Genomic DNA, 23348 nt, shown 5'->3' on the forward strand with positions numbered 1-23348 from the left:
CTTCTGGCTCTAGGTCAGGGATGACAGGAAAAAATTCATGTGGGAAATATTTTCCTGGTTTCTTTTTTAGCTGAGAAAAAATTTCAATCATTTCTCTATGATATGTGAAGAATTTGTATATAGCATAATATCAAATCCAGTGTGCTTTTGAACTGAGAATAAGACATTGATTTAACGATGAGTACCAGGAAAGCTGGAAGCAGTGTTACAATAGCTTTTCTTTGGATATGCAGTGTATTAGATTGCAGAAGGACACTGCATCACGAAGGAGGCATTTACAATGGGCTTTTAGATTATGCTTACTAGATTTCTGGGCTAGAGCAAACCTTTTGTATTTGCTTACCCATTCACACTCCATTTATTTTTGTCAAATGAGGTAAAGTTATCCATGTCTTCATTATTCTTCCAACTCCACCATTTGCTCATATTGTTTCTCATAATTGCTTTGTTTTTATCGTTATTTTATTACTTTGCTCACAGCTTCTTTTATTTGTAGTTGATCTGACTTCTTTTAGACCCTCAGATGAGGCTAATTTATAGGAAGTAGAAACGAGAATGGTCAAACATACACTGTAGCTTCTCTGAAGTGAGAAACTCTGCATCTCTACTCGAGCCCCATCTGTGACTGATTTTTGGCATGACACCTGCCAGCAGTTTTGTTGCTGTGGGACTGCATCGTTACAGTGCTAGAGCAGTCCGCTAGTTCTGTCGATTTATGGCTCATGTATAAAAGAAATCTTACACTGAGCTCCCAGAAGACAATGTGATTAAATCTCAGCTTCTTTCCCCTTTACTGTGATGCTGGTGTAGGGGTTCTGAATTAATTTCAAAAGGCATTAGCATATAATTACCACGTAGACTGGAATGAGACTTTCAGTAGATTATTGGCTTTCCCTCAGCAATTAGTCCCAGAAAATACACAGGCCTGGGCATGGTGCTTTCATCTGAATATAGGATTTATTTATAATCTTCCCTACAGTGAAAGTGTGGGGATAGAGAGCTGATCGTGCCCTGTGGGGAATTGGCATGACTTGTCAGGTGACAGAAGCAGCCAGAAGGAACAGTGTGGTGGCACAAGAAGTGCACAGTGGATGGGGCTAGCATGTCTGGCTCCCACACCCTTCAAGACAGAGGAGGAAGTTCGTTCCCTTTGTAACATTTACCTGCAGCATAGTCTAAATTAAATCTTGTTATTTTTGCGTGTGTATAATAGGTTTATTTAAGAACCATTAAAAATAAAAAGTATGAATACTTCCCATATTTGCCAGGGATAAAGACCTAGAACTACAGGTAAACTCAGATCTTTTTGTCTAGTAATACTTATTTTATAAGAGGAAAAAACTGAAACCGTAAAAGTTAAATGACTGACCCAGGAAGGTGTAGCTGCTTTATGACAAAACTCCTGTCTGAGGGTCCCTACCACCACACCAGTCCCAAAGGTTGAGCCTTCACTCTCTGCTTGTTGCCAGTGAATTATATTTGGAAGACTTAGATGCGATTTAGAAGTACACTACAGTAGTGAATAAATCACCAGCTCTTAGGCATCCATAGATAAGATTCTAATTTACAGTCAGAAGTTTCTATCATCTTAGATTGGCTCTTTTAGATTACCATACATGGATGTAATTTTATAAAGTACGCTTCTTAATGAAGTAATTATTCCCTAAGAGACCTCATGGAATAAAATATTCCATTGTGGAAACACTAGTTTGAGGAGAAGAAAGAAGAGTAAAGGATTTCAAAATTATTTTTCCTATGTTTTATTAACAGAGATAGGTTTATAATAGCTAAAAGTGCAAAAATAAATTGATTGACCAAATTTTTTTATGGTGTCAGTGGTGTCAAAACATATCAAATTTTACATTTTAAATAAGTGATTTATTATATGTCTATTATATCTCAATAAAGCTGCTAAAAATGAATTGATCAAACCTGACAAAAACCGTAAGCAGGTCCTGAATATGACCTTCCTATATACAAAGCTAAAGTCACCCCATTTTCTGACTCTCAAAATAGTCTCCAGCCTAATTCACAGCTCTGAAAGTCAAAAGAAGAATGTGGTGCTGGCTGAGTGGTCAGCCTCACACAGAAAACTGTCCTGGGACCCCTGATGTGTATACATTTTTCCTTTCTTCCAAGTGCAGTCTCCCTGGTCATTACAGCCTTATAACCAATAGCTGTCTGCGTTTTGCTGAATCATCTTCCCTAAGTAATCCATTGTATTACATTCAATTTGAGTTATAAAAAGAAGAGATTATTAAAAGAAATCAGGGGTAGGGGAGCTATATTAGGAATTGAGCTAACATCGAACACTTACTATTTGCTAGGCAGTGCTAAATTCTTTACATGCATTCTCTTTTATAACAAAAGTAGGTGCTATTTTAATACCCATTTTACAGATAAGGAAACTGAAACGTGAGGGGCAGAATCAACATGTAGACACTGGCTTTTCTGGCTCTAAAGGCTATGTTCTTGAGTTTAGTTCTGGATTGATAATGATTCTAGACGATAACCAGTGAATTTCTCATCATTTTGTAGTTTTAGTAGATCTAGATTAATGTAGTTAATCCAATGCCAGTTTAAAATATCTGAGATAGGACTTCCTTGGTGGTGCAGTGTGGTTAAGACTCCACGCTTCTACTGCAAGGGGCGCGGGTTCGATCCCTAATCAGGGAACTAAGATCCCACATACCGTGCAGCGTGGCAAAAAAAAAAAAAAGATAAAATAAATAAATAAATTTTCTATTAAAAACTTAAAAAAAAAATCTGAGATAGTTTCTCACAATGCAATACCCTGTTAGTCTTTTTATCTTCAAATTTAATGCCACTTGGATTCATTAAAAGAAGAATGCAGTCAGTGAAGTTATACGCATCACTTAAGAACCAAAGAAGAAGAATAATCTTTTTTTATTTTTGAGATTGTTCTTGCCCAATTTGAGATCTTCTCAATTAAGAGCTTTCCCCCTCAGTGCCATTATAGAGTTAAGATTTTATTTCAGGCTGCAGTAAATATTATGTAAAACCTTGCTCATATTGTGTGGCCTCATTCTTTTCTGTATTTCCTGGAGTGAAGTCTTTGAGCTCTACTCTTGCCATTTCTGTTTCTGTCTTTGCCTTGTCGGGGGAAATGTTTTGAATTATTTGGTCACACATCATTATCTTTATGCTGCTGAAATATTTAGGCTAAAAATCTATATTGTTACTGATCTTTTGGAGGAATGGCAATCACTTAATTTTTATTATTGCAGTCCTCATTATTGCTCCACAAAAGCTTTGTATGGGATCGCTAGAGTGAGCCACGTTGTCTTAAAATCATGGAGAGAAAGTGGCATGAAAGAGAAAGTAAAAATGAGGATATTCGAAGGAACTCAATTACTGTGGAAGATTATAAAAAATAGGCATAGGAATGTATGCAGGGGAAGAAACATGCCATTTGGAAGGAATCAGTGGATTTCAGCAGTGCCTCTCAAGACTCTCCTTAATGCAGTTTTCCCTTGGACCCTTACATGACATATTGGGATAGTTGTCCAGGCCTCCGGTCTCTCCTTTTTCCAATTTCTTGCCCACTCCCTTCCAGCCCCGCTCATTGTCATACTGAAATGCAGGCTGGAAAGACATGCTCTTCAGTTATGGAAGAGTGTTTCCTTATATCAGCCTCATCATATAATTTATTTCTATATTTTGCTTTATTTGCACAATAGAAAATTCTTACAGTCACCATGCAATCTTAAGACACAAAGCCTGAAAGAAAAGTGTCAATGAAATTCTTATTCCAAGTTTGACTTACTAACAGTATCAAACACCTGCTTGAACTCATCACAAACATGGGTCCTGTATGTGTGTTTTAATTATAGTTTTTAAGAGATAGGCCTAAAATCAGTAATCCAACCTGAAAATCAGGTGTTCCACCCACAGCAGTAAGCATATGCCAATTTCTCATTAAGTCAGGAAAAATTATGCATTACATGTCAACCCCAGACCACACATCAGTTTCCTAAAATGCAACTAAGACACAGTAAAGATATTGTATATAGGTAACACATAATTATGTTAGGATGTAAAGTGTCTAATATTGCTTCAGAATCACAAAATACTATGATGCTAACACACAGTTGCTTTGTGTGCAGTAACATGGCTTCTGTTAGCTCCACCAGCATCTAAGCTGTACATCCTCCTAGCTGACACTGAGTTTGTGGCTCAAAATATCTTCCTGTGATTCTGTACTCGAAATACAGCTCTGATCTTTTCCCTCACAATGTTTTGTTTAAAATCTTTTGCTTTGTATTGGGAGTATAGATATAAATTTTTCCTTTATAAGCATTTATTGAAAAGTATTGTATTAAGAGAGATGTAGATTCTATGAAGTTTGATTTACAATATTATGCCAATCTCTGCTGTACAGCAAAGTGACTCAGTTTTACACATAAGTACATTCTTTTTTAAATATTCCTTTCCATTATGGTTTATCCCAAGAGAATGGATATAGTTCCCTGTGCTGTACAGTAGGACAAATGTTGTTTATCCATTTATTATTCTAAATGTAATAGTTTGCATCTACCAACCCCAAATTCTCAGTCCATCTCTCTCCCTCCCCCACCCCCTTGGCAACCACAAGTCTGATCTCTATGTCTGTGACTCTGTTTCTGTTTTGTAGATAGGTTCATTCGTGTCATATTTTACATTCCAAATATAAGTGATATCATATGGTATTTGTCTTTCTGTTTCTGACTTACTTTACTTAGTATGATAATCTCTCGTTGCATCCATGTTGCTGCAAATGGCATTACTTTGTTATTTTTTGTGGCTGAGTAGTATTCCATTGTATATATGTGCCACATCTCCTTTATCCATTCATCTGTCGATGGACATTTAGGTTGTTTCCAGGTTTTGGCTATTGTGAATAGTACTGCTATGAACATAGGGGTGCATGTGTGTTTTTGAATTATTTCAATGATTTTGTCCATACTTCCCTTTGTTCTTATTCATCAAAATTGATTTGGGCTATTCTAGGTCCTTTGAATTTCCATATGAATCTTAGAGCCAACTTGTAAATTTCTATTTTAAAAAAAAAAGCCAACTAGAATTTTTATTGAGATTATACTGAATCTATAGTTTAATTTAGGAGCACTAGACATCTTAACAATACTGAGTCTTCCAAATTATGAACGTGATATCTCTCCATTTAATTACTTATCTGCAGTGTTGCATAACTTTTGGTGTAGAACCTTTACATTTTCAGTTAAGTGAATTCTTATGTATTTTATATTTTCCAGTTCTCTTATTGCTAATACATATATAGAAATACAATTGATTTTCATATATTTCTATATTGACCATGTATCCTATAATCATGCTTAACTAACTTATTAGTTGTAGTAGTTTTTATTGATATCTTAGCATTTTCTAGAGGTAAACAATCGTGTCATCTGTGTATAGGGAGTTTTATTTCTTCCTTTTCAATCTTTATGATCTTTTATTTTTCCTTCTTTCCTTCCTGCCTGCCTTCTTCCCTCCTCTTCCCCCACCCCCTCCTCCTCTTTTTCCTTTTTAAATCACAATTTGACATTGTTTTTTTGTCAATTACTTTTTCTGCACCTATTTAACTTATTTGTATATGTTTTAAAATGATATTTAAATATAACACAAAAGGACACTGACTTGTGGGATAGTCAAAACTCTTTACCATAATATTCAAAGTCTTTCAAAAGATATCTTTAACCTACCTTTCCAGCTTCTGCCACTACTTCATCATTCTGTGATCCCACTACATTGAACCATTTAAATAAGTTCTCAGTACAGATGTGCATTTCTCTCATTCCATTCTTTTGCCATGTATTTTATTCAGTATACTTTGGCATTTTTAAGACCTAGCTCAACTGTTTTGGCATAAGTTTACAGAATTATTTTTGTTATTATCCTAAATAAAAATCGCCTGCCAATGAAGGGGACACGGGTTCGAGCCCTGGTCTGGAAAGATCCCACATGCCGCAGAGCAACTAAGCCTGTGTGCCACAACTACTGAGCCTGTGCTCTAGAGCCCGTGAGCCACAACTATGGAGGCCATGTGCCACAAATACTGAAACCTGTGCACCTAGAGCCCATGCTCTGCAACAAGAGAAGCCACCACAATGAGAAGCCCACGTACTGCAACAAAGAGTAGCCCCTGCTTGCCACAGCTAGAGGAAGCCCATGCGCAGAAACAAAGACCCAACACAGCCAAAAATAAATAAATAAATAAAATTTTAAAAAAGAAAAAAAAAAAACCTTTAGATCTGATATCTCTTCTTAATATAGAGGGTTATTCTTTTAATGTTTTTTAACTTTAGGTAATTGGCTTGAAATTCAATGGTAAAGATTACAGAATGGAAAAACAGATATTATTAGTTATTATTTGCTGAAAATGTACCTTTTTATTTTATGAGAGATGGCTTCTAATACTAGATATATTTTTAAGTAACTATCTTTCTTGTATAAGTCCCTTAATCTCTCTGATCATCACTTAACTAGAAGGAGAGTCAATAATATCGTCGAGAACCTTTCAAACTTAATGGTTTGTGATTCTGGGATCTAAATTTTTGCTTCTTAAATTTCAGCATATAATTTAGCCTAAGGTATTTCTTATCTCTATTCTGGGGAACATAAAAGCTGTAAATCCCTTCTCAAAAATTTTGCAAAATAAATCTCTTTAACTATGTAAGTTGCTCTCAACCGAGGTTGTGTATCAGAATCACGGGACGGTTTCACCTAAATAACAGCCCTTCACCCCAGCCTACTAGATGAGAATCTCTGATGTTGAAGGCCTAGGTGTGCTTTTTGTAAGTTACCTAATTGATATATGATATAAATGTAATCAGGAGTCTAGATGTGAATTTTTGCTCTTCTTACAGAACATTGACAAAAATACCAGGAGCCTCTGTAACCTTACTGTAGAAAATATAACCATTTGCTCCTCAGTTCAGATTCCACACCAGTTGCATGAAATTAAATGGTGTAATCAGCGATGGAACTAGCAATTTCGACAACGAATTCAAGTAGCATTGAATGTGTCCTTGAATCTGCAAAGGACAAAGGAGAGATCCCTACATGGTCCATAGTACTTCCTGCCCTTCATTTTGAGTCTCTGTCTCCATCCATTTATTCTAAATGCCAAGAGAAGCAGGACTGATCTAGACATAGGGGCTGTGGCTGGAAAAATGAAGACAGGAGAGTAGGATGATTTCTCAGCTGAAGGATCAAAATTTTGCACAATATTTAAATATAATTTAAAATTATTTTGACTAAATTTTATTGCCCATCCTTGTTTCTGGCTATGAGTCAAAAGTATTAGGTTAGCAAATATTAAAAAATAGAAAAAATTCTAATGGATTCCCTAACATACTGAGTTGTTATAAAGGTGTTGCTTCTTATTGTTGTTTTTCTCTTTTTTAACTTAGAGAAACTTAACTTTTTTACATGTTTTTAAAGTAACATGTAATCATAAAAAATTGTAATTGTACAGGTAAAAGTAATAATCTTCCCTCTTTTTCCTCTGTAGTACTACTTACTCCTCCAGAAGAAACCACTGTCAGTTTACCATCCTTCCTACTGGTCTCATGCATGGTCATACACATTTGTGCAAATATAAATTTTATAGTTAATAACCACAAATAGAATTGTATTGTACATACCTTTTTTAATGAATGATGTATCATTTTCCATATCAGTACAAATAATACTATAACATACTGGTGTATATGTCTTTGTGCAACTCCTGTGGCATTAATATATCAAATCATCTTTCTTTAGTGTTATACAAATTTTCCACCCCACTTCCAGTATGTAAGAGAGTGTTTCCCAGCCCCCAAATCTGGCAAAACATTGAATATAATCAGACCTTAGCCAACCTGCCAGGTGCAGTTTTTTTCATTGAAAAAATTCTTCACACATATATCATACATATACACATAAGGAAGTGACTGAGAAGATAGTCCTATACTCTGGTGAGGCAGAGTTTTTAAAGTTGACACTTGAACTGGATTTTTCTAGGCCTTCACCACTGTACAGAGTTTGGAATGAGAATTGGATGCTGGGAATTATTTTGGACAAGGAGGGAGGTGGTTGGGGATGGGATATGGGTGATTAAGATGAGTATTAAGTGAAATAGCAGGAGTCCCATGGCATCAGGTTGAATATACATTTGACTCATACCAAAGGCTGCATCCTTACTGGAAAGAGGCTTTGGGATCGGAAGACTTGAGTTTGGATTCTGACTCTGCCACTACCTCACCTAGAACCCTTGCACTAGTTACTGAGCTTGTGAGTCTCAGTGTCCTTGTTAAAAAAGTACAGGAGTACCTATCTTGCCTACCGGTCACGCTGAGCAGTGTGGCAGTGCTGGACTCTTTATGAGGTATACTTCAAAAGCGATAAAATGTGTATGATGGAATCCTGCCTCTACAGAACTGATTCGCTGATGAGATTTGTGTTTAAAAAATGAAAGAAAAAAAAAAGAAACTGTGGCTTGAAGGAGGAGAGTTGGGGACTTTGATAAGGTCCTTTGATGACTGATTTTGTGGCTGTCTGTAGACGCAGCAAGAAAAATGTTTTGAAGTCAAAAGAAAAATATTCTGGTAGCAGAGGGAATTGGAGTAGAGTGCTAATCAGATCATTTGTTTGAAAGAAGCAACTATTAATCTGGGCCTTACTAGTTTGGGGCAAGTCTTGACTCCTAGTATGTATCGATGTTCTTAGAAGAGGAATTCCAGATCACTATTCACCTGAGATCCTATTTACTTATTTGAGTAACAATACCATTAATAGAGATAGGGTGTAATGCCTCAACCTCCTAGGAAAGCATGATTCCTCTGCAATATTAATGACCTGTTCAGGGGTAGATTATACTTATGACTCCATTCACTTATTCCTTTCTATTCCCTGCATGTAATAGGAAACTATCCACAGACACCCTACTTCAGTTGGTCAAGTGAACCAACCTATAGCAGTTGGGGCTATTTCCACAGAAACACTAAGAATCAGAGCAACACAAAAACATATTTCTCTGCTCACTTCCTTGAAGTTGATATTTTTCAGTAGTGTCAGGGTTTAGAATTCAAAGGAATATCTTACTATTTTCCTAATATATCAAATTTGGAGAGATGTGAGCTGCATACTATTACTTTGCCTTCAGAAGGTATTTCAATTTAATTCGTTTTGTTTGAGAGAAAACAAATCTCTCACACTTAAGCCTTGCAAATTAATGTATTCCTTTGGGAACATGGTATTTCACAAGAAATAATTGAAGTTGCAGAAGACCTTATTTCTACACTGTGTTTATTAAATTTAGTTCTTAAAACCTCTTTTGCCCAACTATTAAGTTATTAGAGGTTGAAGTATATTATTTTGTCTTTTGAGAAAAAAATTAATGTGAAAATTTATCCAGAAAGACCTTTTGGTTATAGAGAAATTTTGTTTTCATGTGAGTTTCAGTCATCTTCCCTGTTCCATCTCTGCCTTGGTGTCTCTTTCTTCCCTTCAGTTCTCCCATGTGCAGAACTGAAGGCAGTGGTTTGGAAAGTGAGGATTGTTTTTCATGGGGGCTGGTGCCCAAGATTTTTGGAAAGGGAAAATATTCTACAAAGTCTTCTTTGAACAGGATCTGGGTATCTTTATTCTGTTACTCTATACTCTGCCCCCCAAAGCTATACCTGTGGTTCCTAGGAAGAGACCTGCAGTTTCCTACCTACATTTTTTTTAATTTAATTTTATTTATTTTTTTATACAGCAGGTTCTTATTAGTTATCCATTTTATACGTATTAGTGTATACATGTCAATCCCAATCTCCCAATTCATCACACACACACACACCCCGCCACTTCCCCCCCCCATTGGTGTCCATACGTTTCTTCTCTACATCTGTGTCTCAATTTCTGACCTGCAAACCGGTTCACCTGTACTATTTTTCTAGGTTCCACATACATGCGTTAATATACGATATTTGTTTTTCTCTTTCTGACTTACTTCACTCTGTATGACAGTCTCTAGATCCATCCACGTCTCTACAAATGACTCAATTTCATTCCTTTTTATGGCTGAGTAATATTCCGTTATACATAGGTACCACATCTTCTTTATCCATTCGTCTCTCGATGGGCATTTAGGTTGCTTTCATGACCTGGCTATTGTAAATAGTGCTGCAGTGAACATTGGGGTGCATGTGTCTTTTTGAATTATGGTTTTCTCTGGGTATATGCCCAGTAGTGGGATGGCTGCGTCATATGGTAGTTCTATTTTTAGTTTTTTAAGGAACCTCCATACTATTCTACATAGTGGCTGTATCAATTTACATTCCCACCAATAGTGCAAGAGGGTTCCCTTTTCTCCACACCCCCTCCAGCATTTGTTGTTTGTAGATTTTCTGATGATGCCCATTCTAACTGGTGTGAGGTGATACCTCATTGTAGTTTTGATTTGCATTTCTCTAATAATTAGTGACATTGAGCAGCTTTTCATGTGCTTCTTGGCTGTCTGTATGTCTTCTTTGGAGAAATGTCTATTTAGGTCTTCTGCCCATTTTTGGATTGGGTTGTTTGTTTTTTTAATATTGAGCTGCATGAGCTGTTTATATATTTTGGAGATTACTCCTTTGTCCGTTGATTCGTTCGCAAATACTTTCTCCCATTCTGAGGGTTGTCTTTTCATCTTGTTTATGGTTTCCTTTGCTGTGCAAAAGCTTTGAAGTTTCATTAGGTCCCATTTGTTTATTTTTGTTTTTATTTCCATTACTCTAGGAGGTGGATCAAAAAAGATCTTGCTGTGTGATTTATGTCAAAGACTGTTCTTCCTATGTTTTCCGCTAAAAGTTTTATAGTGTCCGGTCTTACATTTAGGTCTCTAATCCATTTTGAGTTTATTTTCGTGTATGGTGTTAGGGAGTGTTCTAATTTCATTCTTTTACATGAAGCTGTCCAGTTTTCCCAGCACCACTTATTGAAGAGACTGTCTTTTCTCCATTGTATATCCTTGCCTCCTTTGTCATAGATGAGTTGACCATAGGTGCGTGGGTTTATCTCTGGGTTTTCTATCTTGTTCCATTGATCTATATTTCTGTTTTTGTGCCAGTACCATATTGTCTTGATTACTGTAGCTTTGTACTATAGTCTGAAGTCAGGGAGTCTGATTCCTCCAGCTCCGTTTTTTTCCCTTAAGACCGCTTTGGCTATTCGGGGTCTTTTGTGTCTCCATACAAATTTTAAGATTTTTTGTTCTAGTTCTGTAAAAAATGCCATTGGTAATTTGATAGGGATTGCATTGAATCTGTAGATTGCTTTGGATAGTATAGTCATTTTCACAATATTGATTCTTCCAATCCGAGAGCATGGTATATCTCTCCATCTGTTGGTATCATCTTTAATTTCTTTCATCAGTGTCTTATAGTTTTCTGCATACAGGTCTTTTGTCTCCCTAGGTAGGTTTATCCCTAGGTAGGTTTATTCCTAGGTATTTTATTCTTTTTGTTGCTGTGGTAAATGGGAATGTTTCCTTAATTTCTCTTTCAGATTTTTCATCATTAGTGTATAGGAATGCAAGAGATTTCTGTGCATTAATTTTGTATCCTGCAACTTTACCAAATTCATTGATTAGCTCTAGTAGTTTTCTGGTGGCATCTTTAGGATTCTCTATGTATAGTATCATATCTGCAAACATGACAGTTTTACTTCTCTTTTCCAATTTGTATTCCTTTTATTTCTTTTTCTTCTCTGATGGCTGTGGCTAGGACTTCCAAAACTATGTTGAATAATAGTGGTGAGAGTGGACACCCTTGTCTTGTTCCTGATCTTAGAGGAAATGGTTTCAGTATTTCACCATTGAGAATGATGTTTGCTGTGGGTTTGTCATATATGGCCTTTATTATGTTGAGGTAGGTTCCCTCTATGCCCACTTTCTGGAGAGTTTTTATCATAAATGGGTGTTGAATTTTGTCAAAAGCGTTTTCTACATCTATCGAGATGATCATATGGTTTTTCTTCTTCAGTTTGTTAATATGGTGTATCACATTGATTGATTTGCGTATATTGAAGAATCCTTGCATCCCTGGGATAAATCCCACTTGATCATGGTGTATGATCCTTTTAATGTGTTGTTGGATTCTGTTTGCTAGTATTTTGTTGAGGATTTTTGCATCTATAATCATCAGTGATATTGGTCTGTAATTTTCTTTTTTTGTAGTATCTTTGTCTGGTTTTGGTATCAGGGTGATGGTGGCCTTGTAGAATGAGTTTGGGAGTGTTCCTTCCTCTGCAATTTTTTGGAAGAGTTTGAGAAGGATGGGTGTTAGCTCTTCTCTAAATGTTTGATAGAATTCACCTGTGAAGCCATCTGGTCCTGGACTTTTGTTTGTTGGAAGATTTTTAATCACAGTTTCAATTTCATTACTTGTGATTGGTCTGTTCATATTTTCTATTTCTTCCTGGTTCAGTCTTGGAAGGATATACCTTTCTAAGAATTTGTCCATTTCTTCCAGGTTGTCCATTTTATTGGCATAGATTTGCTTGTAGTAGTCTCAGGATGCTTTGTATTTTTGCGGTGTCTGTTGTAACTTCTCCTTTTTCATTTCTAATTTTATTGATTTGAGTCCTCTCCCTCTTTTTCCTGATGAGTCTGGCTAATGGTTTATCAATTTTGTTTATCTTCTCAAAGAACCAGCTTTTAGTTTTATTGATCTTTGCTCTTGTTTTCTTGGTTTCTATTTCATTTATTTCTGCTCTGATCTTTATGATTTCTTTCCTTCTGCTAACTTTGGGTTTTGTTTGTTCTTCTTTCTCTAGTTCCTTTATGTGTAAGGTTAGATTGTGTACTTGAGATTTTTCTTGTTTCTTGAGGTAGGCTTGTATAGCTATAAACTTCCCTCTTAGAACTGCTTTTGCTGCATCCCATAGGTTTTGGATCACCATGTTTCATTGTCATTTGCCTCTAGGTAATTTTTGATTTCCTCTTTGATTTCTGCAGTGATCTCTTGGTTATTTCGTAACGTATTTTTTAGCCTCCATGTGTTTGTGTTTTTTACTTTTTTTTCCCCTGTAGTTGATTTCTAATCTCATAGTGTTGTGGTCAGAAAAGATGCTTGATATGATTTCGGTTTTCTTAAATTTGGTGAGGCTTGATTTGTGACCCAAGATTTGATCTATCCTGGAGAATGTTCCATGCGCACTTGAGAAGAAATTGTAATCTGCTGTTTTTGGATGGAATGTCCTATAAATATCAATTAAATCTATCTGGTCTATTGTGTCATTTAAAGCTTCTGTTTCCTTAGTAATTTTCTGTTTGGATGATCTGTCCATTGGTGTAAGTGAGGTGTTAAAGTCCCCCACTATCATTGTGTTACTGTCGATTTCCTCTTTTAGAGCTGTTAGCAGTTGCTTATGTATTGAGGTGCTCCTATGTTGGGTGCATTTATATTTATAATTGTTATATCTTCTTTTTGGATTGATCCCTTGATCATTATGTAATGTCCTTCCTTGTCTCTTGTAACATTGTTTATTTTAAAGTCTATTTTTAAAAATTAATTAATTAACTTATTTATTTATTTTTGGCTGTGTTGGGTCTTCGTTTCTGTGCGAGGGCTTTCTCTAGTTGCAGCAAGCGGGAGCCACTCTTCATCGCGGTGCGCGGGCCTCTCACTATCGTGGCCTTTCTTGTTGCGGAGCACAGGCTCCAGACACGCAGGCTCAGTAGTTGTGGCTCATGGGCCTAGTTGCTCCGCGGCATGTGGGATCTTCCCAGACCAGGGCTCGAACCCGTGTCCCCTGCATTAGCAGGCAGATTCTCAACCCCTGCGCCACCAGGGAAGCCCCCAGCTTTCTTTTGATTTCTATTTGCATGGAATATCTTTTTCCATCCCCTCACTTTCAGTCTGTATGTGTCCCTAGGTCTGAAGTGGTTCTCTTGTAGACAGCATATATATGGGTCTTGTTTTTGTATCCATTCAGTGAGCCTGTGTCTTTTGGTTGGAGTATTTAATCCATTCACGTTTAAGGTAATTATCGATATGTATGTTCCTGTTACCATTTTCTTAATTGTTTTGGGTTTGTTTTTGTAGGTCCTTTTCTTCTGTTGTGTTTCCCACTTAGAGAAGTTCGTTTAACATTTGTTGTAGAGCTGGTTTGGTGGTGCTGAATTCTTTTAGCTTTTGCTTGTCTGTAAAGCTTTTGATTTCTCCATCAAATCTGAATGAGATCCTTGCTGGGTAGAGTAATCTTGGTTGTAGGTTCTTCCCTTTCATCACTTTAAATATGTTATGCCACTCCCTTCTGGCTTGTAGAGTTTCTGCTGAGAAATCAGCTGTTAACCTTATGGGAGTTCCCTTGTATATTATTTGTCATTTTTCCCTTGCTGCTTTCAGTAATTTTTCTTTGTCTTTAATTTTTGCCAATTTGATTACTATGTTTCTTGGCATGTTTCTCCTTGGGTTTATCCTGTATGGGACTCTCTGCACTTCCTGGACTTGGGTGGCTATTTCCTTTCCCATATTAGGGACGTTTTCAACTATAATCTCTTCCAGTATTTTCTCTGGTCTTTTCTCTCTCTCTTCTCCTTCTGGGACCACTCTGATGCAAATGTTGTTGCATTTAATGTTGTCCTAGAGGTATCTTAGGCTGTCTTCATTTCTTTTCATTCTTTTTTCTTTATTTTGTTCCGCAGCAGTGAATTCCACCATTCTGTCTTCCAGGTCATTTATCCGTCCTTCTGCCTCAGTTATTCTGCTATTGATTCCTTCTAGTGTAGTTTTCATTTCATTTATTGTATTGTTCATCTCTGTTTGTTTGTTCTTTAATTCTTCTAGGTCTTTGTTAAACATTTCTTGCATCTTCTCGATCTTTGTCTCCATTCTTTTTCCGAGGTCCTGGATCATCTTGACTATGGTTTTTCTGAATTCTTTTTCTGGAAGGTTGCCTATCTCCACTTCATTTCATTGTTTTTCTGGGATTTTATATTGTTCCTTCATCTGTTACGTAGCCCTCTGCCTTTTCATCTTGTCTATCCTTCTGTGAATGTGGTTTTTGTTCCCTGGGCTGCAGGATTGTAGTTCTTCTTGCTTCTGCTGTCTGACCTCTGGTGGATGAGGCTACCTAAGAGTCTTGTGCAAGTTTCTTGATGGGAGGGGCTGGTGGTGGGTAGAGCTGGCTGTTGCTCTGTACATATCTTTTCATATATGAAAATAGCTTTTCCCCAGTCCTGGTGCCCTTCCTGCCACTCAGTTAACTCTGTGCCTGCTAAGCTCTTTCTACTCCTCAAGACCCACCCACCCATCTCCAAGAAGAGATGATCACCTCTTGCTTTATGCCTACATCCATCATACAGCAATGCAGTTATTTGTTTCCAAGACTGTGTCACTTATTAGAGTTCCAGGTGCTTGAGTGCAGGAACCAAATCTGACTAAATAAAAGTAATACCAGTAAAGTGACTTTCAAAGAATGGGTATCTGGAACATAGTTGGTGCTCAGTACATGGCAGCTGTGGTGATGATGGTAATGAAAATTCCTGTTTCCTCATCAGTTGCACAATGACTGCTGAATAAGTGAATAAATTGATAGATATAACACATAGCTATTATACTTTTATTGGAATATTTCTTGGTCTGGGGATTCTATTTTGTGAGGCCCTGTTAATTGGATTTAAAATTGCATAGGATTAAAAATAAGTTACTTACCCTATGGCTTTCCCCCTCCATCCCCATATCCTTAATAATGTTTTCCAGTTATTAATAGGACAGGCTTTTGGACTTAAAGAGATTTGGTTATAAATATATTGGTCAAATTCCTTAAACTCATTAATCCCCAATTTCTCCATCTGTATAATGAGGTAATGATGCATTCCTCTACTGCTTTGTGTGAAATAATGTATTTAAGGCATATGTGTATGTTTGTGTGTAGTGTATATGCCTTGTATGTTGTGAGCATTTATAAATGGTATTGTTGCAAAGTAGTTATAAAATATCAGTATGAAAAAAACAAACTGGAAATCACCTTAAATCCCACCAAAGATACCATCATTGTTGATATTTAGTAGAGATGCTCATAGAGCTTTCTTTAGACTCTGACAGAAACTTTTACATAAATGAAAACAACGTGATAAATAGATTACATGGTATTTTGTCACTTACTTTTTCCACTCAATAATGATATCTTTTTACGGCAATGGATTTAGGTATATATCGTCCTCCTTCACCTTTTAATGGCACAGTTTTCCATTTATCGATGTATGATGACAAATATAATAAACCTTTTGTTGATGAATGTATAGATTTTTCTATTTTTTTCCGTTATAAGTTATAGCCACGATAGGCATTTTGACACCTTGATTTTTAATCTTTTTAGGATACAAGTGGAATTGTAAGAAGTGGAATTGTAATTAAATTTTTTTTTTTTGGTTGCATTGTGTCTTTGTTGCTGCTCGTGGGCTTTCTCTAGTTGCCGTGAGTGAGGGCTACTCTTCGTTGAGGTGCACGGGCTTCTCATTGTGGTGGCTTCTCTTGTTGTGGAGCATGGGCTCTAGGCACGTGGGCTCAGTAGTTGTGGGTCGCGGGCTCTAGAGCGCAGGGTCAGTAGTTGTGGCGCATGGGCTTAGTTGCTCCGTGGCATGTGGGATCTTCCCGGACCAGGGCTCAAACCCGTGTCCCCTGCGTTGGCAGGAGGATTCTTAACCACTGCACCACCAGAGAAGTCCTTGGAATTGTTAGATTAAAAGTAAACTGTAAGAAGATCCATCAAGTTATAAACACTTATGATTTGTTTGTTTTTCTCTACATGTGTGTTAGAGTCAGTAAGAGAGTTCATTTTAGAAAAAAGTTAACCTGTAGATTCTAATGTCTTGAAATATAAAGTTTAGAATATATTTAAAAGTGAATTAGGGAGGACTCTCAGATTTCATCAGCAATTTCAGTTACCTGAATTCTAATTCAGTTTTTTAATAATAATTTATTACTGTTCATAATAAATCATCCTATTTAATAAAAGCATGGGCAAAGGGTGTGTTTTTGAGCATAGTATATTTTAACATGATATTCAAACCTCAGGCAAATCTGTTGCTTGAACTAAATTTTAATTTTTGTATAATTAATATTTCTTTTTTTTTTTTTAAAGGTTGACTACTTTTTTTTTTAAATTTTTATTTATTTATTTATTTATTCATTCATTCATTTATGGCTGTGTTGGGTCTTCGTTTCTGTGCGAGGGCTTTCTCTAGTTGCGGCAAGCGGGGGCCACTCTTCATCGCGGTGCGCGGGCCTCTCACTATCGCGGCCTCTCTTGTTGTGGAGCACAAGCTCCAGACGCGCAGGCTCAGCAATTGTGGCTCACGGGCCTAGTTGCTCCGCGGCATGTGGGATCTTCCCAGACCAGGGCTCGAACCCGTGTCCCCTGCATTAGCAGGCAGATTCTCAACCACTGCGCCACCAGGGAAGCCCTAATTAATATTTCTAATCCAAGTTTAAGTTAATTAACTTTTACTTCCAACTTGGTACATTTTTGGGTAGATTTAATTGAGCTGCTCTACAGCATAAATTTATATTCATGTTCAGTTGAACTATGGAAAATTAAGAGTAGTTGAAAAGCTACCTCTTCATGATATTTTTGAATAATTAATTTTATTGAAACAAATCTCATTAAAGACTTCTAAAGTGAAAGTTTATATACTATAACAAAAGGATTTATATCTGTTTACTTTTGCTGAATTGTTGCTGGATTAACCTAATTCTACTTCTTCTACAAACGATAAAATATTGCAGTTAAGTATTCCGTCTCTGCTACCTGAATATAGAGGGTTTACCTCAAATCAGTGTTTTTTGTTTTTTGTTCCCCCCCCCTGCCCTGAGTAGCAGAAACCAACCCTTGAGGGGAAATATGGATCAAAATGAAAACCCATTATAATATGACGCAAGTTTTCCAAATACAGATGTTTCTTATTTGGAGCTATTGTCTTCAGTATCTAGAACTGCTATAAGTTGCTCCTGAATGACATTTCATTCAGTTGGAAATTCAGAACTTAGGAAAACATGAGCTAACTTACCCATGATAAAATATTAGTGTCATTCGGGACCAGGGATCATAGAGCTGAGATAGAAGTTACTGACCTTGTGGAGGATCTCAGAAAGGCCTTTTTTTGTCAGTAATCAGAAGAGGAAGCCAAACACAGATAAGAAAACCAGAATTGTAGATCAAGAGTATAAAAAGCTCCTTCATACAGAAAGTATATAAAGCTCCTTTAAACCCCCAAAAAAGAGAGAATCTTGATGGTCCCAGTCTGTGTCGTATGTCCTCCAGCTTCAGCCTGGAGTGGCACGACAAACAATACTAACTTGGCTGTCAACCATTATGGATGGCGTTTGTGATGGGAAGGTTGGAAGGACCATCCCTGGTAAAGGAAGTGGTTGTGTGCTAGCAGCAATCCCCTAAGTCTCTACTACATCCTTTCTCATTTAGTAATATGGAAATCAAGATGGAGTATCATAAAATACACTTCCCATAGTCATGGCTGGGTGAACGTGGGAAAAGATATTATTTATCACCCAAACTGTGTTACTTTTGAGAGGGAGCACTATAAATAATGGGAACAACATGCGTAAACTGGACTGTCCCAGACTTAGAATATGTAGTTACCCTTTAATGGAAGAATATACGGTTACCCATTAATGGAAGAATATATGGTTACCCTTTAATGGAAGAGTTGTACATCTCAGATTTTAAGATAATAAATAGACTATTTGGGGGGAGTTGGAATAACAAGTCAGGACGAAGGATAGTTCTTCCTGCAATTATTAGATAGTATCAAAGATAAGGATATATCTAAATAATTTATTATTTTTTCTGTATATCATTGAGTTGCCTTTGAAAGGAGAAACTTTGGGCAAGCACTTAGTTTCTCTACTTCTCAGTTTACTGGAAGTAAATGGAAAATAATAATGTGTTTTCCAATCTCCAGATAATCTGAATGATCACGTATTCTGAAAGGATGAAATATTTTAACTGTTTTCCTTTGGCTTGGGTCAGAAAAAAACTTAAAAGTTAGTCAATCTTTGTCTATTTGTATAATGAAAAAAAAGTGAAATAAGTATATATTATTGTTCAGGGTGTAGCTTGTTTGCTCAAAAGGAAAGGTGCAGTCTTACAGAACTGCATACTGCATTAAGGATTTCAAAAGCCTAACAGAGCTATCAGGTCTTGCCTCTCTGCGTTGTGGTGAAATGCTTGATTCTGATTTGTGTATCTCAGAATTCCAGGACCTAAGATGGTAGGTGTCCAGCTCAGAGTTTATTTAATAGACACCTTTACAAAGATGACTTTAGAAATCAGCTGATTTTTATGTGCACCATACAGGTAATACCTCTAGGTGTGCCTTAGGAAAACAGGGTTTTCAACTAATAGGTAAATCACCTTGGGCAAATTACTCAAGGTCTTGGAGTACCAGTTTCATAATCTGGTGAAAGTACATAACACCTGGTTATTCTTAGATTAACTGACATCCTGTGCATCAAGAGCTTTGCAGAGTGTTTGGCCCGGAGAAAGCACTCAGTGGCTGGTAGTTATTATTAATTAGAGTTAACCTGAAAAACTTCCAGGAGGTACAAAATGCTTTCTTTCTGTCTATGCTATACTTAGAAGACGTCCTCCATCTGTTGTTTAAACAATAGTGCCCTCAGAAAACAGCACCTTCTCAGAAATAGGAAAAGTGACAGTCTGAAGTTAATTTGCATAAAATGCATCATATTCTTTCTAATTACTTACTGAATTTTCTCTGGAATGGGTTTCCTTAGAGATGAGGAAATATAAAAAACCTGCTTATGTCGTTGGAAGCTATATACCTTTCGTTTAAATAGTGAAATTGTTTTGTATACAATAAGATCTAAGAAAACACAAAAGAGAGCTTCCTCTCCTGAAACTCAGAGGGCTGCTAATGTGTCATTTCTGAAGCCAGAAAAGAGACTTTGTCTTGGATTTTTTTTATCCGGAGATCTGCATTTTTTCTTTTAGATTTAATCCAGTAAAATAAGGTTTCACTCTATCCTGAGTTTCCTGTTCTGTTCCCAGTTTTCCACTGAGTAGCAGAGTCTCTAGAGGCCCCTGATCATTGGCAGGGAGGAGCTGCCTTAGTAGTAAATGCCACAGTTGTTGGCACTGGAAAAAAACATTGCCAGCAAGCAAGCTGCCTCGCCTTTCTACTGCCAGGGCCTCTGAATATTCAGAAACAGCACCAGGAAAGACATATAGCTTTAGATTTACTCTTAGGTAAATTGAAATTAATGACTTGCTTTCTTCATTTGGGCTATGATTTTTTCCTCTTAGAATAAGACTGCCATGGATTCTATTCTATCAAATTGGAGGATCACAGCTAAAAGACAGGCATATCCATAAACATGAAACAGCTCAATTTTCTATATGCTCAAGCTTTTGCTAATCAAAAAAACTTTTTTTTTTTTTAAACTTCAATCACTTTGAAGGCTGGAGCCCACCTCAGAGAAAGCATGCTAGCAGTTGATTAGTGGAAGTGTTACTTCCATTCAGGGCTCTGTGATTCAGTGCGTCCTCACTGAGCACCACTGTATGCAAGCTGTGTATGAAAGCTGGGGAATACCGAGAAGAGGACACCAGTTCCTGCCCTCAAGGAGCTTAGCTCTGTTCAATAAATGTTATATGCCTGCATGGATGCTTTCCACCTGACAAGGGTTGACTTTACCATGTGGGTGAGATGCAAATGGGATAAGAGAAATTTTTTTAAACCTAGTGCCATAGAATTCAAAGACAAGAAGGTTTGATAGGTCGTGGTTTAGGAAAGACTTTCTTTCAGCAGAGGCCAGGCACAGTGGGGAAGATATTCACACATAATTACCTGAGTGCCAGGCATTGGATCAAGCATAGTCCATGCATCATCTCATTTTAAAATTGTGATTTAAACTTTCTTATTTGCAATTCATTATCCATTAAAGAGATTGAAAACTATGGTTAGCAAAAAAGGTGATCATGCTAGACATACTATGTTGTAGCCAGGCTTTGTCACTTAATACATTTTTGATATTTCTTATGTTGTTAAGTATGCTTTTTCACATCACTCTTAATGACTACATGACTTTAACTATTTCCCTTATAACTAAGTTAGGTAAGAAGGTGTAAATATAAGAAAAGTAAAACCATAAAGGTATTAGGAGAAAATATGTTATCTAGAGGGTGGGTGCTTAAAAAAAGATTTATTTTTTTAGAGCAGGAAAATTGAGAGGAAGATAAAGAGATTTCCTATGGACACCCCTATCCCCAAACATGCACAGCCTCCCTCATTACCAACATCCCCTTCCGGAGTGGTGCATTCGTTACAACTGATGAACCTATATTGACCCATCTTAATCACTCAAAGTCCGTAAGTTTACATTAGCACTCACTCTGGGTGTTGCAAATTCTGTAGGTTTGGACAAATGTATAATGGCATGTATCCATCATCACAGTACCATACGGAGGGTGGGCACATTTTTAAATACATCATGTTAAAAAGGCAGAAACCTTAACAGAAAAGATGAGTAGTTTTAACACATAAAAATTAAAAATCCTTTGGGTATCAAGATTACTGTAAATAAAATTTAAAGACATTATTTAATTCTCACAATAGTTTTATGAAATAGGTGCTTAGATTCTTTTTAAAGAAGAAGAAACTGAGACACAGAGAAATGACAGTGTGGAGATCAGTGGATTTCTGGGAGATTGATTATCTTGGTGAAGAACAAAAGCTGATAAAATGAGAGGCATAGTGAAACGGTGGTTCAAGTTTAGTCTTTGCAATAGCCTTTGATATGAGTCCCAGCTTTATCACTTTGAGGTGATGGATGAGCTTCATTTTAGACAGTTAAAAATATTTTATTTTCATTCCATCCTTTGAAGTGTTTATTTCCAAATACTTTCTCATTATAGCTGTTATGACGAAAATGATACCTTTTCCAGATGTCTTCAAATGCAAAAGTTCAGAGACATCAAGGACAGACAAATTAGATGCTAATTGCAGAAAGCATAAATTCCTTTTTACTATCCCTTATATAGTGTACTATACTATCCCTTAAATAATAGAAATTATCAAGGCCTCAGTTAAATAGGGACAGTATGACATAGATCATTAACTACTTATTGAAGAGACAAGAGGGAAAAAGCCAAAACTGTGTGAGCTATTATCAAATGGCTGAAATAAAATAAAAGATTGATTATGGCTATCATCATAGTTTAGCAGTGGGAAAATCTGGAGTGAAGAAATTTAGAATATAAATGTTTTTAGATCATATTTAGGTGAATTCAATCAAGTTAAAAATCCCACCACATCTTGCATAAGAGTGGATGCCTCATTGATTGGATACAGTAAAATGTTTCAGTGCAATTACTCTAATATTTGACTTAAAATGGGGATGTAATATTTACGTCCTCCGGAGTAACAAAATTTATGCTATGTAATAACCTTGACACGTTTACAGCATCATATTTAATGGACACTCCAGAGCTCTGATGAATACCACAGTTTGGTCTGTTTTCTGCATTTTTTAGGAGTCTGGAAAAGCTGTAGGAAATGAAATACCTATCATAAGGTTTTTGCATCTAGCTCAACTGCTGCTGTCAGGTTTAGCAAAAGGGTCAAAAACTGTATGTTCTTTATTAACTGCATTCAAATTAGAATTTAAGAGATTTTAGCGGCTGCTTATAATTAGTGTTTGAAGCTATACTGTGAAGAATGTTAAGATTTTTAGCATTAAAGAGTCCTACATCTGCCTACTTAAAAATGAATGAACTTCATTTTTTAATTCCAAGTACATACACATATACTTGTATACATGTATATATACATATATATTTTCATACAAAATATATATATATTACAATTTTACAAGTGCATTTGATTTTTTCCCCCACAGATAAACAATCAGATCCTGTATGGAAGAAGTCATCAAAATGCATCTGCCATTATTAAGACTGCCCCGTCAAAGGTCAAGCTTGTTTTCATCAGGTAGGATAGATACATCTGGTTTTCTAAAACTTAAGATCCCCTCTTGAGATGTTATAATTTGTGTAAGACTATTTCATCTTTGGTTTGTTTAACAAAATCACTGTATTCTCAAAATATATTTCCCTTTTGTGACTGTCACTTCAAGAAAAGTATAGATTGTTTCGATTGTGAGGCGTTCTTGTTATTTACGTTTCACATGATAGAACTGGTAATTGAGGCTTGTATTTTTATTTCCATTAAAAAAAATTCTTTCCTTCCTGATTATCCTCTTTATAAATATGATAGAATATTCTAGCTTCTCATCCTACTGTCACCATCATTTGGTACATTTGCTGACTCATTAATG

General features: G+C 36.4%; 1 protein-coding gene across 14 annotated transcripts in view; it reads left to right on the forward strand.

Annotated features, from left to right (window-relative positions):
- PATJ (PATJ crumbs cell polarity complex component) overlaps positions 1–23348 on the forward strand; it is a 349371-nt gene that overhangs the window by 206610 nt on the left and 119413 nt on the right. For all 14 annotated transcript variants that reach the window (XM_036844784.1, XM_036844830.1, XM_036844805.1 and 11 more), the window contains one exon: positions 22911–23002. In XM_036844784.1, the coding sequence (XP_036700679.1) occupies positions 22911–23002 (92 nt within the window). The remainder of the gene's footprint in view (positions 1–22910; positions 23003–23348) is intronic.

The sequence above is a fragment of the Balaenoptera musculus genome, chromosome 1, assembly GCF_009873245.2.
Source record: "Balaenoptera musculus isolate JJ_BM4_2016_0621 chromosome 1, mBalMus1.pri.v3, whole genome shotgun sequence".
Lineage (NCBI taxonomy): Eukaryota > Metazoa > Chordata > Mammalia > Artiodactyla > Balaenopteridae > Balaenoptera > Balaenoptera musculus.